We start from the raw sequence: 14,579 nt of genomic DNA, 5'->3' as shown, positions 1-14,579 counted from the left end.
AGAAAAAGAGAGAGAGATTGAAAGAGAGAGAGAGCGAGAGAGAGCGTGTTGACTGATGAATGACAACAACCACATAATTTGATTGGCCTACGAGGACCAAAGGCCCAGTGTAAGGTTCGTATCGCAGTTCCTGCATTCTGACTGGGTAGGAGGATGTGAAGTTTGATAATGAATATGCCAATGCTCCGTAAGGGTGGGGGGGCAGCTGAGTGGGGTAGAAATCCAATTCTTCGGAATGTATTTCATAAGGATCGTTACGGCAACAGGGTGGCTACGTTTTCCATAGCTCCATAAGAGGCCGTAATTCTAGGTAGCATTAGTGGTCCTAAAGCTGTCCAACACAGTGAGTCTCTGAGATAAGACTGTTCAGCTGTCCAACACAGTGAGTCTCTGAGATAAGACTGTTCAGCTGCGGAGCTGCTAGACATGGCCCACCCTGTCTCCTCCTCTCTGTCAAACTAACTCACACTCCTTCACCTTCTGCTAAGTGTCTCGTGTGTCTGCCTGCTCCGGGCCGGAGGGAGAGGCAGAGACAGAATCAGAGACAGCCTCAATATCTGCCTTGTCAGATATTGATTTGGTCTGACAGGACACAGAGTGTGAGATGTCTGGAAGCTGGACAGCTAGATGAATAGCTGCACATTTTAGCCCCGCTGAGATTCTCTCGCCCCCCCACCCCGCAGCCAGACACCCACCCACCCTCCGGTTCCCCTGCTGCCCTCCTGTGTGTCGTTGAACTTGCTTGTTGCTGTAGTGTCTCTGAGGGGCCTCTGTTGATTGGCTAGCGTCAGATGTCAGTGGTGCTGAGAGCAGCTTAATTAGTGAGATGCATTCTCAATTGTTGATCTTATCAGAAACCAGATGTCTGGGGGAGTTCCTGCCCCCTCCCCATGCCCACTCCCCGCCCTCTCCACGTCCCTCGGAGACTGTTACCCTCTCGCTGATGCAGAACCCCCCCACCCCCACCCCCCACCTCTGTGCCCATTTTAGCAGGCTAGCTTTGCTGTCCAAACAAGCGGGCCTCCAGTCAGTGTTAGATGTGCAGAGTTGCTATGTGGGGAAACCCCGTAAAAAGTCCCATCATCACCAGTGCAAATAAACACCAACCGAAAACCTCAAAGAGTTTTGTTTGCAAACTCAAGCAGATTGTTAATATTGTTTAAACACAACAATTTACTATATGAGGATTATATTTTATATACACAACAATTTGTAACAGTACTTCTTAACATGTAGATGTGAGAAGTGATTGGTTGGTCAGATACATGCTGAGAAGTGTGGGGTGGAGGAAGACGTTTGTCAGGACTTACCCAGGTCCTCTGGTCTGGCATACGGAACTAAGGGGCAGGACAGAAGGAAAAGAGTCATCAGAATCAGGAAGTGCATGAATCAACAGCTTTTGATTGGACGCACATGGCCAAGGAGGGGTGGATGTTAGGCTGGGACGGGGTGACCGACTTCTTAAAAAAGGCCCCTGGCCAGAGTTTCTGGGAATGATTTGTGTGTCCAGACATCATAAAGTAATAAAGATGTCCTTAACTCTGTAACTGTTTAGGTTGATAGGACACCTCATTAAGCTGTGTGTGACAGCCTGGAGGATAGGCTGAAGGAAAACACTGGTTCACCGAGTGAGGAAAGGGTACATAAATCAGGAGGCTGAAACAGCCAGTAAAAACCAGGCCTGCAATCTATGGCTAGTTAAAAAGCCTGGCTTGAGAAAGTGGTGTTTTCACTTACCAGGGCAGAATTAACGCATGCACTTCAACACACACTAACTACAGGCACACAGAGACCAGGAGCACATCTTTAAGAGCATATCATTTTTATATTGACAGACACATGTGAGGATATGTCACTGGGTGCCCTTTCCAGTCCCCACATCTGCTTTAGATAGTCTAGAACAGCCCCAACAAGCTCCAGCATGGATCAGTCTGCAATCCCCCCGCAACCTGCCCCCCCCTGCTCCCGCCCCCCCCCCCTCTCCCCTGGGCCAGCCCAGAATACTGCACCCCCCCAGGCCTTAGAACCAGTTGATGTAACCATGACAACACCGACAGGAACCTACCTGAGGATGAAACAGGAATCCCGGGTTGGGACGCATGTACTTGTCTTTCAGAGCCTCAAACGGGTCTGTCATCTTCCTCTTCTCAACCCTGCTAATGTTAGACTTCTATCAGTTCTTACATGCACACGACAGGAAAGCAGAGATGGGTAATTCAATCCAATATTAGAGGGGAGCAAAAGTTAAGGATTTCCTGAATGAGTTTTGACGTTTCAGTGCCATAGTTTTATTAAGAGATGAAATAAATTCGATTGCATGTGCAAGTTGCAAGCCTACGCAAAGTGTGTGCAGTTGGAGCAGGTGTAGTAGTACAGGAGCTCACAGTACCTGTAAATAGGGTCCATGAAGAAGGGAGTGGGCCTAGCGTGCTGGAGAGAAGCGTCCGCTTTGGGCAGCTCCACCCCCGACTTGTCGTCTCCAAACAGGCCGCTCTTCTCCGACACCTCTTTCCTGCTCCCACGGACCCTGGCGCCCATGCTCAGGTCCAGGGGCTGGTCCTGATTGGTGGAGGGCGGCGCCTCGGGTTTGGAGGGGGTGAACAGGGGCTTCTCTTCCTTCCGCTTGGTGGTGAGGTCGAAGGGCGACTCAGAGGTCCTGCTCTGGCCCTTCTTGGCTTCGTCTACAGGGGACTTGGGCTCCCCCTTGAGGATGGGAGGTCTGAGTTCCCTGTCAGGGAAGTGGTAGACCGGAGGGGAGAATGCAGGGAAGAAGGGCAGGGGGAACATGGACGGGTACGACAGAGCCCCCACCTTCTTGTCCTGCAGGCCCGCCAGCCCGGTGGAGCCAAAGTACTTCTCAGCAATCGAGGCAATGGCCTTAATGGAGTCATTCACAGCCCCGGACACAGCTGTGTGTTCATCCAGGGAGGGGGGGAACAGGGCGGGGGCAGGGACATCCTGAGGCCCACTGCTGACTGTGAGGCTGGGGCATTGGGGGTCAACAGCCTTTCTCTTGGAGCCCTTGCCATTCTCCCTGACCCTCTCCTTCTCACTCTCCATGTCACTGTCCAGCTCAGACCCAGACGAGCTCTCCAGGTCGCTGCCACTGGGAGTGCTGACGTCATCTAGGTCGCTGCTCTCTGATTGGTCACTGATCTTGTTGCCGTGCCTCTGATTGGAGGAGCTCTGAGCATGACGCTCCGCCCCCTGCGAGTCACTGACAGGTGACTCCTTGTGCAGCGCCTTGAGCATCTCGCGGGCCTCGTGAGCACCAGGGCTGGGGGGCAGCAGCGGGCTCTTACTGCCTGGACCTGGGGCTCGTCTGAGCGGGGAGCTGGCAGGGATCAGAGGGGGTCTGTGGTACAGTCCAGAGGGAAACAGACCAGGGAAGCTGAAAGGAAAGGCAGGCGCAGCCGGAAAGGTCAGGCCGCTGTGATGCCTGTTGGCCCCAAAGTAGTCAGCCAGCCCAGCGCTGGTGTGGCCCATGGCTCCAAGACTGGACTTGTCCATGGCGGGAACCCCAGGTAGGGCCATGCCCTGAGCGAATAACCCCCCTGTTGTGAAATGATTCTTGCCCTCGCAGAAGCGGCGGTGCTTGTTGAGGGAAGAGGTGGTGCTGAACATCTGGCCGCAGTCCTTGCACTTGATCTGAGTGCGGCAGTCTGCGTGCATGCGCTTGTGGCGGCACAGGTTGGAGAACTGGGTGTAGGACTTGTGGCACACCTCACCTGCAGACACAGGAGACAGACACAGCCCACTGAGTAACTCCACACACACACACACACACTTTGTCCTTTACATTTCTATTGAAGCTACAGAGGAGTTCAGCCTGCATGGCAGACAGGCTGTGAGACACAGGCTGTCCCTGGGCAGACAGGCTGTGAGACACAGGCTGTCCCTGGGCAGACAGGCTGTGAGACACAGGCTGTCCCTGGGCACACAGGCTGTCCCTGGGCACACCGGCTGTGAGACACAGGCTGTCCCTGGGCAGACAGGCTGTGAGACACAGGCTGTCCCTGGGCACACAGGCTGTCCCTGGGCACACCGGCTGTGAGACACAGGCTGTCCCTGGGCAGACAGGCTGTGAGACACAGGCTGTCCCTGGGCAGACAGGCTGTGAGACACAGGCTGTCCCTGGGCACACAGGCTGTGAGACACAGGCTGTCCCTGGGCAGACAGGCTGTGAGACACAGGCTGTCCCTGGGCAGACAGGCTGTGAGACACAGGCTGTCCCTGGGCAGACAGGCTGTGAGACACAGGCTGTCCCTGGGCACACAGGCTGTGAGACACAGGCTGTCCCTGGGCAGACAGGCTGTGAGACACAGGCTGTCCCTGGGCACACAGGCTGTGAGACACAGGCTGTCCCTGGGCTCTCAGACATGTGACAGGAGGGGGCAGGAGGCTCTAGATCCTGGTATTGTCCTGGGGTTCGTTTCCCAGGCTGAGTCAGTGTGCCACCCATCACCTGCACATCCCTGCATCTCAAGCCATTGTGCTCCCAGGGTCAACCCAAGCGCTCAGTAAACACTCAGACACATACAGAGACATACAGGCACGTTTCACATAACACACACACCCACACACACACACAAGGGTCTGTCACAGAAACACAGCACAATGGCTCTATTTTTAGCTCGAGAGGGAAGTGAAGTTGAATGAATCCTATCCTGTACGTCCGATTCCCAGGGACATGTCCCTTTCCCCGCCAGCCTCCCCCTCCCCTCCCAGTGTACCTCTCCCCATCACACTGTCATCCTGCCCTGTCACCTTCCCACACTTCTGCCTGTCTGGCCTGGGGGCCCCACCCATCTGTGAAGCACAGTACTGAAACCCTTAACCTGCCTCTGTTAAACACACTCTCCCTGTGTTGGCCAAGACTGTCCTACACTGGAGAGCAGAATCTTCCATTAGCGTGGGTGTCAAACTATGCTAAAACTCTAGATTTATATAATATTTATTTATATTTATATGAGCTCTAGTAAAACATCTATGATACAATCTCTCTTGTGAATTTGCTATTATAAACTCAAACGGTTACACTAAAGGGTATTTATTTATGGTAAAATACATGTAAGCATGTAGGGTTTTGTTTGAATCTAGTGTACATAAACAGGAGGGCTGGGGTGAGGACGATGACAGCTGCACTTTGCTACAGTAATTTATGCGTCTGTCGTCTGGGGCAAATGTCACAAAATGAATGATTAATGGTTCATAATCTCTTCCACTGGGTCAGTGTCACAATGGATCACTAGTTGGTCATTCTGTACATGTAAATATGAGACATGGCTTATGGTGTCGGCTAAACACGTGTTGTTATCGGTTTCCTCTGTGTTGGGTACCTTGTTGAAACTCGCGACTGTAAATCACAAAGCCAGACATTCACACACACACACACAGGGTCTGACAGAACTGATTCCCTACACACATGTGTTTTGTCAGCTCTCCATAAACTGTAACTAAATATTATAAACACATTCCTGTGAGATAAGCGGTAAGAGAGTGTCTGAATTAATGACCCAGGCCTGAAACACTGCATAATCATGGCTAGGGTCCTTCAACTATTTCTGAATACAAGACACACACACACACACACACGTACACACAAACAGATACACGGTACAGCAAGCTGTAAGGACGTACGTGCCTTTCATACACAAACAAAACAGATCACACACATGCTCTCCCACAGCTGTCAGGGCCCAGGGTATTCTGTCTTTAACACGGTCATTAGCAGGTTTTAAACCTGCATATTTTCAGCTGATTACAGCAAATGGATTCTACCCTGGATGGTGGGGGGGACATGTGGTAGCTATTTATCTGGAATGGTGCATGTGGAGGGGGGAGGGGAAGGGGACATAGGGGCCTGCTGTAGGAATCAGCCACTCTGGCCTGTGTGTGTGTGTGTGGGGAGGGGGGGTCACAGCCAGGGGTCAGAGACAGAGGGTCAAGCTGCTTCAGGGTGAGAACAGGGGTTTAAGGTTACAGGTCACTAAGCAGATAAAGTGTACTACCACAGGGTGTTTACAGACTGGGGGGGTGGGTCAAGGTAGCAGGCTGGAAGTCAAGCCTGGCCCGGCTGGTCAAAGTGAGAGGCCACAGGGGAGGTCATCCTTACAGTGTGAGGTCAAGTGTAGGATTAGCCTACTCTATCATCGGATCTGTTAGTTATACAGAGTGTAGAACTATGGTCGGTACTCGGCTCAACAGAAATGCTGTTCTCAGGCTTAGACTTCATAACATACACTATGCCTGCGGTATCATTCCTGTGAAACCAAAAAATGTTACGTTTTTGTTCAACTGATCAACTGCATCATGGCAGAACATTGGAAGGCATTCCAGCAAAATAAGCATGTTAATTTGTGCATTTACAAAATATAATTCACAATCGCTCTATAATTCAATATTATGAATAAATAATGACATTATTTTCCCCAAATCATATCAAAGTTAATCATTTCGACATTCATGACTTTGAATACTAAGAATTACTGAGAACAAACGCAATGGTGCTGAATACTTTAACACAGTGAGATGGCAGCACTAGAAGGGAGGGGGGGGGGGGGCTTTGCTGTCTAAAAGAAGATGGAAAAAGCGTGCAGACTTACATATGAAGGGTCTTAGTGACTTACATATGAAGGGCTTGACGCTGCTGTGGATGTGCTTGTGCTGCTTGAGGCCCGAGGACGTGGCGAAGGTCTTGCCACAGTCGGGGCAGGCGTGGGCCCGCGCCCCAACATGCTGCGAGCGGATGTGCCTCTGCAGGTTGCTGGGGTCAGTGAACACCTGCTGGGAGGGAGACACGCACACACACACAGGAGTTACCTTCAAGAGACCTCGACACACACACACACACACACACACACACACACACACACACACACACACACACACACACACACAGGAGTTACCTTCAAGAGACCTCGACACACACACACACACACACACACACACACAGGAGTTACCTTCAAGAGACCTCGACACACACACACACACACACACACAGGAGTTACCTTCAAGAGACCTCGACAGACACACACACACACAGGAGTTACCTTCAAGAGACCTCGACACACACACACACACACACAGGAGTTACCTTCAAGAGACCTCGACACACACACACACACACGAGAAACGTACGGAAGACTTGAACGGGCACACACACACACACACTAGAGCAGAACTGAACATACACACCAAAACCTTATCCAATCTATAAAAAGAACATCTATACAAAAGAAACAATCATCCAGTAGTCTCCGTAAAAGGTTATCACATTACCTTGGAGCAGTTCTCACATTCGTAGTGTTTGCCGCTGTCATGTGACATCTGATGACGAATCAGGTTGGATTTCCAGTTAAAGGCCTTGGGACACTGGTCACACTTGTACTCCCTCTCTTCTGAGTGTGACAGAGCATGAGCTTCCAGGCTGCAGACACAAGGTGAGGGTGTGAGCAGAGGGCAGACCCTCACACGGGCAGACACAAGGTGAGGGTGTGAGCAGAGGGCAGACCCTCACACGGGCAGACACAAGGTGAGGGTGTGAGCAGAGGGCAGACCCTCACACGGGCAGACACAAGGTGAGGGTGTGAGCAGAGGGCAGACCCTAACAATCTCGAAAAAAACGTAGGAAACGGTGCGGGTGTGCGGCGCCTCTTACCTCTGGGAGTCGGGGAACACCTGCTCGCACTCCTTGCATTCCTGCAGGCCGTGGGCCAGGCTGGGGTAGTCCTGGTCCTCAGGGGCATCCAGGTCGCTGTCCCCCTGCAGGAAGGAGGAGGGAGGCGTGCCACACGGGCTCTTCTGGTGCTCCTGCAGCTCCGACTGAGAGTCAAAGTGCTGCTCGCAATCTTCACACTGGTACTGCCTCTCCTCTGAGGACAGCAGACGGGTCGAGCGTGAGCACGCATGTACATATTAGTGTGTGTGTGCGTGTGTGTGCGTGCGTGTGGGTGCGTACGTGTGTGTGTGTGTCTGGTAACTGACCGTCTATGTCAGGGGCCATGTTGTCACATAGATAGTCCTCTGCCTTCATGAACAGCAGTAACTCTTCTCCTGGGTGGATCTCTCTGATTGCCGTGTAAAAGATCTGATGAGCAAACACACACACGTACACAGACATATAAATACACACACATCATGCTAACCTGCACGTAGAAAACGACAAACGTCCTCGAAAACGAAACCTTGTTGATGATCATATATTTCCGACCTCTTCCAAGACAAAAAAAAACCTTCAGGGAACATAGATAAGTAAACAAACTTCGCCTCAGGTTCCCCAGCGCACCAGGGAGGTGCTGACCAGGCCTGGTCACACGGGGTCCAGACTGGGGCCCCATTGTTCAGGGAGAGAATGCAGGGAAGAGAGGGGCAGCACAAGAACCCCCTCCACCCCCCTCCACCACCCCCCAGCCCCAGCGGCTTCCTGCCTGTCTGCTCCACGGCTCACAGACCAGGCCACCAGCCGACACATCAACATAATTTTGTTGAGTTGGAGACAATAAAATGCAAGTTCAAACGGACGAGTGCTGCAGGTCTGTGGGGAGCACGAGGAGGGTCACAGATCCAAGGTCAGCGTGGGGTCACACTGATCCAGCTCTGCGGTGGCGGTGAGAGAGAGAGACACACGCAGGGAGGAAAGCTGGAGACATAAGCAGGGTGTCTGGGTTCATACTTCCAGTCTCACCTGGAGGTCAACACCGTGAAGAGAACACACGGCCTAGACGTTCCCCATCTCTAGGGTTCCTTATGTATTACCTGCTCTTATCCTCAGATGGGCTAACTTATAGACAGGCTTCTCCTCTAGATACAGGGCTTACATATAGACAGGGTTCTCCTCTAGATACAGGGCTTACATATAGACAGGGTTCTCCTCTAGATACAGGGCTAACATATAGACAGGGTTCTCCTCTAGATACAGGGATAACATATAGACAGATACAGGGCTAACATATAGACAGGGTTCTCCTCTAGATACAGGGCTAACATATAGACAGGGTTGTCCTCTAGATACAGGGATAACATATAGACAGGTGCTCTCCCGCCGGTTCCCTTTCCTCCTCCCTCTCGCTGTGAGAGCCCAGAAACACAAACGTATCAGAGGTTATTATCTGAGATGTTGGTTACCCTGGCATCATAAACCAACAGAGCTGTATAGAGAATGTTAATGTAAATGTAAACAGAGCGCACAAAGAGTTTCCTCAAGTCCTCCAAAAGGTCAACGTGTAGGTTTGCCTTTCCTTTCGCTCTGTAAAGGTAAACCCTTCTTGTAAGACTTTATTTATATAGCACATTTCATACAAGAATTGCAGCTCAAGGTGCTTGTAACATCGAATGCTGTCCCTTCTGCTGTTAAGCACAGGACAAGTAGGCCGGTCTACACCACAGGACAAGTAGGCTGGTCTACACCACAGGACAGGTAGGCTGGTCTACACCACAGGACAGGTAGGCTGGTCTACACCACAGGACAGGTAGGCTGGTCTACACCACAGGACAGGTAGGCTGGTCTACACCACAGGACAGGTAGACTGGTCTACACCACAGGACAGGTAGGCTGGTCTACACTACAGGACAGGTAGGCTGGTCTACACTACAGGACAGGTAGGCTGGTCTACACCACAGGACAGGTAGGCTGGTCTACACCACAGGACAAGTAGGCTGGTCTACACCACAGGACAGGTAGGCTGGTCTACACTACAGGACAGGTAGGCTGGTCTACACTACAGGACAGGTAGGCTGGTCCTGAAATACAGCACAGTTTGTCTCAAGCACGGTATCCCAACCTTTTAGCACTATGCTTATAGTATACCAACTGCATCTCTACAGTCTGACAGAGAATCCATTTTACTAATGAGATTAGTAGAGCACTCATTCCCATCCACACTTTTATTCAATATTTTAGATCTTGGTCACATCATATAAATATTACTAAATTGACTATAATTGAATATTCTGACAGAGGTAGAAAGGCATAGTTGAAGTAGACTAACTTTATTTCCTTTATTATCCGGAGGACAACGCACCCCTGAAGAATTCAGTTATGAAACATTCACTATCACTGTTCTAATGCTTTCATTATTAAGAGCATCGCTTGACCAAGTCAGAATCCACCTTACTGTAATATCTACAATGGCAAAACACTTAAACATTGTCACATTTTTCAGGAGAACTTTCACCAAAAGTTACAAAAGCCCATATAGAGCCCTGCCATGACAACCCAGAATAATGCAGCAGGTCAGGACAAACTGACCACTCAGCTGTTAGAGATGTACCTTACTGTTCTGCAAACAGCAAACCCTCTCTCTCCTGTTCTGCTCTTAGCTCTTCTCCTCTCTCACCACCTCGCTCTGCCTCTCCTATCACCCTCTTTGGAGTTGTCATTAAGTTGTGTGATAAATAGAACTAAGTCAGAAAATCCCTGATTAAACCCAGTTTATTTAGTCAATTAGGGATTCATTGCATAAATGTGTGTCATATGTTTACAGGCTGTATTCAGAGTCAACTTCTTTTGTGTGCAAAGTCTGTTGAAATCAGATGATAAAATTATCATTTAGTGTGCACTTGACTGGCAAAATACAGGAGGGGGATTTGAACCTGGGACCTCTTGGTTTGTGTTGAAATGCTCTAACCACTGAGCTGTTCCCTTCACACAAAAAAACGCACTACCAGCACATAATATAATCACATTCAGTGCCTGCATAAATGTCTACACTCTTTCCCTCTGACGCACACACACACCTCACACATGTGTATACATCAACACACTGAGAAAGACATTGCAGGAGGTTTTCAAGACATCCCCATCAAGTATTGAATTAAAGCAAAGGCCAGCCATTGTACCACACCGTGTTTTTGAAAACACGAGTGGTGTCCGGAAAGCATTAAGAAAGCACATTGTACTGTGTTGTGACAGTGTGTGATATTTAACAATCACCTCATCACAGCCATGTCTGTGACCCACCGACACCTTTCAGAACCACCGGAGCAGAACCACTATGATGACAAGCAGTCTCACCTCACACGGCTGGTAGACTGAAAGGGTGGGTACTGCTACAGTTTACAACATAAGGGCTGATGATGCTTCACTGACTACAGAAATAAGCCTGCACACTGTGGAGTCTACAGTAACACTGGACTCAGGAACAGAACTAAACCTGCACACTGTGGAGTCTACAGTAACACTGGACTCAGGAACAGAACTAAGCCTGCACACTGTGGAGTCTTCAGTAACAATGGACTCAGGAACAGAACTAAGCCTGCACACTGTGGAGTCTTCAGTAACAATGGACTCAGGAACAGAACTAAACCTGCACACTGTGGAGTCTACAGTAACACTGGACTCAGGAACAGAACTAAGCCTGCACACTGTGGAGTCTACAGTAACACTGGACTCAGGAACAGAACTAAACCTGCACACTGTGGAGTCTACAGTAACACTGGACTCAGGATGAGGATGCAGGAACGAACAGGAAGACACAACAAAAAATTTTTTTTATAAAACTGTGAGTCAGTCTATTCATGTTATTTTGTTGTCTCCTAAATGTTAAATATTTGACTCGATATTGATATCTTAAGCTGAGAGCTTTTAGATATCTACCTGAAGCTAAACTGAACAGTGAGATTAAATTCACTAGTCTCAAATAGTCTCATTCCATATGTCTCTGGACTGAAATAGTGATCTACACTAGGTCAGGTGGCTGAGCGGTTAGGGAATTGGGCTAGTAATCAGAAGGTTGCTGGTTTGATTCCTGGCCATGCAAATGATGTTGTGTCGTTGGGCAAGGCATTTCACCCTACTTGCCTCGGGGGGAATGTCCCTGTACTTACTGTAAGTCGCTCTGGATAAGAGTGTCTGCTAAATGACTAAATGTAATGTAAATGTACACGACATCAGACCCAAGCCACCACCACGTGAGATGTGACTACCCACGTGTGTGTGGAGGATCTCTCTAGTCCAGGAGAGGAGAATAGGGTTAGGGCATTCCTGTCATACCTGCCAGTTTACAGGGCCAGTGTGTGTGAAGTGTGCAGAACTATCAGCCTGCCAGCCTTGTGTGATCTGGCCCTGTGGTCCTCCACACACATACCAACGCACAATTATCCATAAACACAACACACTGATAGAGAAGCAAGCACTGAACTCAGGGTGGCCCGGCACAGCATATCTGAGTTAGATCACAATAACACCTTCACACACGATGGAAGATAGGAGATGAGGTAAGGCTGAGGTGTTCAGGTGCTCTGGCCAGACTGTCATCCCCACGTACCTGGTCATCTACCTGACAGGCGTTCAGGTTGGGCTGCTGGGTGACAGGAGAGAACTGGACGTGCTTCAGCCAGCTCCCCACTCGAGGCTCGCTAGCATCCACGCAGAACTTGACACGGCCCAACCCGTCCAAGATCTGGAGAGAGATGAAGGCAGAGAGAGAGCAAGGGTCAGATCTCGATCAGCATAGGTTACTGTGCCCACATTCGCTAACCACAAACCTCCCATGGAGACACAAGCGGAACTGCTTTGAATCTCCTTGCAGCTTAACGCTCACAACAAAAAACAACTAACCACTTAATTATGTCATTTTCTAACTGTAATGTAGTTTACCATGGTATGATGACATTGCTTTGCATCATTAAATACATGTTTTAAGCTCAAACTCAAAAAGACAAAACAATCTGTGGTCCAGAAGTGTAGCAGAATGTCTTCATTTGATCAAGGATACAAACACAACAGATAATGTCAGTTTTGTTTGTTCAAATATTTTTTACTAGAGGGTGATTTCATTTTGATGTTCCATTTTAACTTAAAACAGACTGATATAATTCTGAAGTTGTCTGCGAATTATTTCATACAATGCCTCAGCACGAGGCAAAAACATATTTTACCTGTGGTGGCGGTGTGGGCCGCTCATAGCAAGATGAAACATTGACATTTCAAGGGACTCTTTCTTGAGACAATTCTTCTCAAGAGACTAAATTCAACTAAATTTTTCGGCAACGTCTGGCTGTCATTAAGTAGCAGGGAAACCAGACTATATCATGCATTTTGCTATCGTGTGATATAATACACCAAAAAGTGAACAGTAACAGTTGCACAACATTTTTATGGACATAATTATAATCTTCTATTTTTTATAGAACGAATATAGATAAAACAAATAATGTGTAGGCCATGGCATTAATCCAAGTCCTATAATTCGATGTATTCTATTAATCAATAGTCGACAATTAATAAGGAAAATTAAGGGACAATATTTGTCCAATTTAATCATAAATTAAATTGTACAAATTAATAGAATATATTTTTTTGGTTGCAAATGTTCAATTTAATTCAAAAGTACAATAGCCTACCATCTGTTCATACATTAAACATATTGTTATTCAGACTAAATGTGTAAAGCGCGGCAACTGATAGTCTAAGTTATGAGGACGCGGTTGTTCTCTGGTGATACCAAAAATCAGTTAAGGTCTCAATAGTCCCAAGTTTGTGTAGGCTACTCCTGAATAAATATTTACGTGGGTGTGCGTCGTGTCGAGAAAGAACTTGAGACTATGACTGCGTTTTTTTAAACATGAGGTTTACAACACGATAAATTATAGTAATCAATTTATAATGCAATGAATTGCATAAAATACAATATAAGTCCGTTTTGGCTTACCGTAGAAACTCCCTTGCACCACACGGAAGATGCGATCCGAAAACCTCTATTAAGTTTTGATGGATTTTTATTTGATTTTTAGTCCGCTTAGTTGGTCTACGAACATTTGAAACGTTCACAAATAAATGAAAATGTAATCACGCTTTAGTTCTGGTCCATGTGTACTCGTGCCCAGTGTTCTTGAGAATACCATTGTTGGAAAAACTACGAAGGCTATCACGGTGTTGTATCTCCCTTCCACATAAAGTACCAGACGTTTGCTCCGCGCACTTTCTCACATATCATTTAGACACCAAAATCCCTCGGAACAACAACTTGGTCCAACTTCAGCTCGTGAGCGAACTCGTCCGCTCTTCTCTGCAAGTTTCAAAGCTCCCAGGTATCCCATGACAGAGCGCGCGACGATTAAACTTGTCTCTTTTCTTCCCCCAGCGCGTGATAGTGAGATCGAAGGATCGCCCACTTACTTGCGCGTCCCGTGCTGTGTGATGTGTGTGTGTTTCTGTTTCACGGACTGTCTCTTAAAGAGGATCTTGCTCGCCCATCCATTGAGAGCAATGCACAACGAAGTATCTCGCCTGTCCGCGGTCGGAAGCACCACTCTTCGCAGTAGCCCAAATGTTATGGGATGGGACAGAGGCCAGGTTGAGAGGAGAGGTCACTGGGAGGTCGGGATGGGCTTCTCGGAGTTTGTCTAGGCTGCATAAACATTAACCCAAATTTACAAGCTTTAATGAGACCAACGAATAATCAAGCAATCATCCACATTTCCCTCGCTCTCCTGCACGAGGCTGTAGAGGCGCACAGCCCACCAAGTGCACTAAACCACGTTCAGTGATTCATGGCGGTGATTCTCTAAATAATAATGGGAGTAAATATTTATACGAATTGAAATGCATAGGCTAAATAAAACTTTTTTTTTCCAGG

General features: G+C 48.4%; 1 protein-coding gene across 5 annotated transcripts in view; it reads right to left on the bottom strand.

Moving 5' to 3' along the window:
* The window catches only part of mecom (MDS1 and EVI1 complex locus), a 25,714-nt gene extending 11,347 nt beyond the window's left edge, over positions 1-14,367 (bottom strand). Inside the window, exons 1-9 of one of the 5 annotated variants that reach the window (XM_062472874.1) lie at positions 13,653-14,367; positions 12,267-12,401; positions 7,987-8,089; positions 7,661-7,874; positions 7,282-7,429; positions 6,630-6,783; positions 2,390-3,728; positions 2,066-2,153; positions 1,311-1,337 (exon numbers count right to left, since the gene is read on the bottom strand). In XM_062472874.1, coding sequence (XP_062328858.1) covers positions 1,311-1,337; positions 2,066-2,153; positions 2,390-3,728; positions 6,630-6,783; positions 7,282-7,429; positions 7,661-7,874; positions 7,987-8,035 — 2,019 coding nt within the window. In that variant the 5' untranslated portion in view covers positions 8,036-8,089; positions 12,267-12,401; positions 13,653-14,367. Of the gene's footprint in view, positions 1-1,310; positions 1,338-2,065; positions 2,157-2,389; positions 3,729-6,605; positions 6,787-7,281; positions 7,430-7,660; positions 7,875-7,986; positions 8,090-12,266; positions 12,402-13,652 lie in introns of all 5 variants that reach the window. The other 4 variants (XM_062472871.1, XM_062472870.1, XM_062472872.1 and 1 more) reach the window with 4 other exon arrangements.
* Positions 14,368-14,579: the final 212 nt, after the last annotated feature.

This window comes from Osmerus eperlanus, chromosome 11 (genome assembly GCF_963692335.1).
Source record: "Osmerus eperlanus chromosome 11, fOsmEpe2.1, whole genome shotgun sequence".
Taxonomy (NCBI): Eukaryota; Metazoa; Chordata; class Actinopteri; order Osmeriformes; family Osmeridae; genus Osmerus; species Osmerus eperlanus.
Note: the sequence above shows the minus strand (reverse complement) of the source record. Positions and strands in the feature narration are given on the sequence as shown.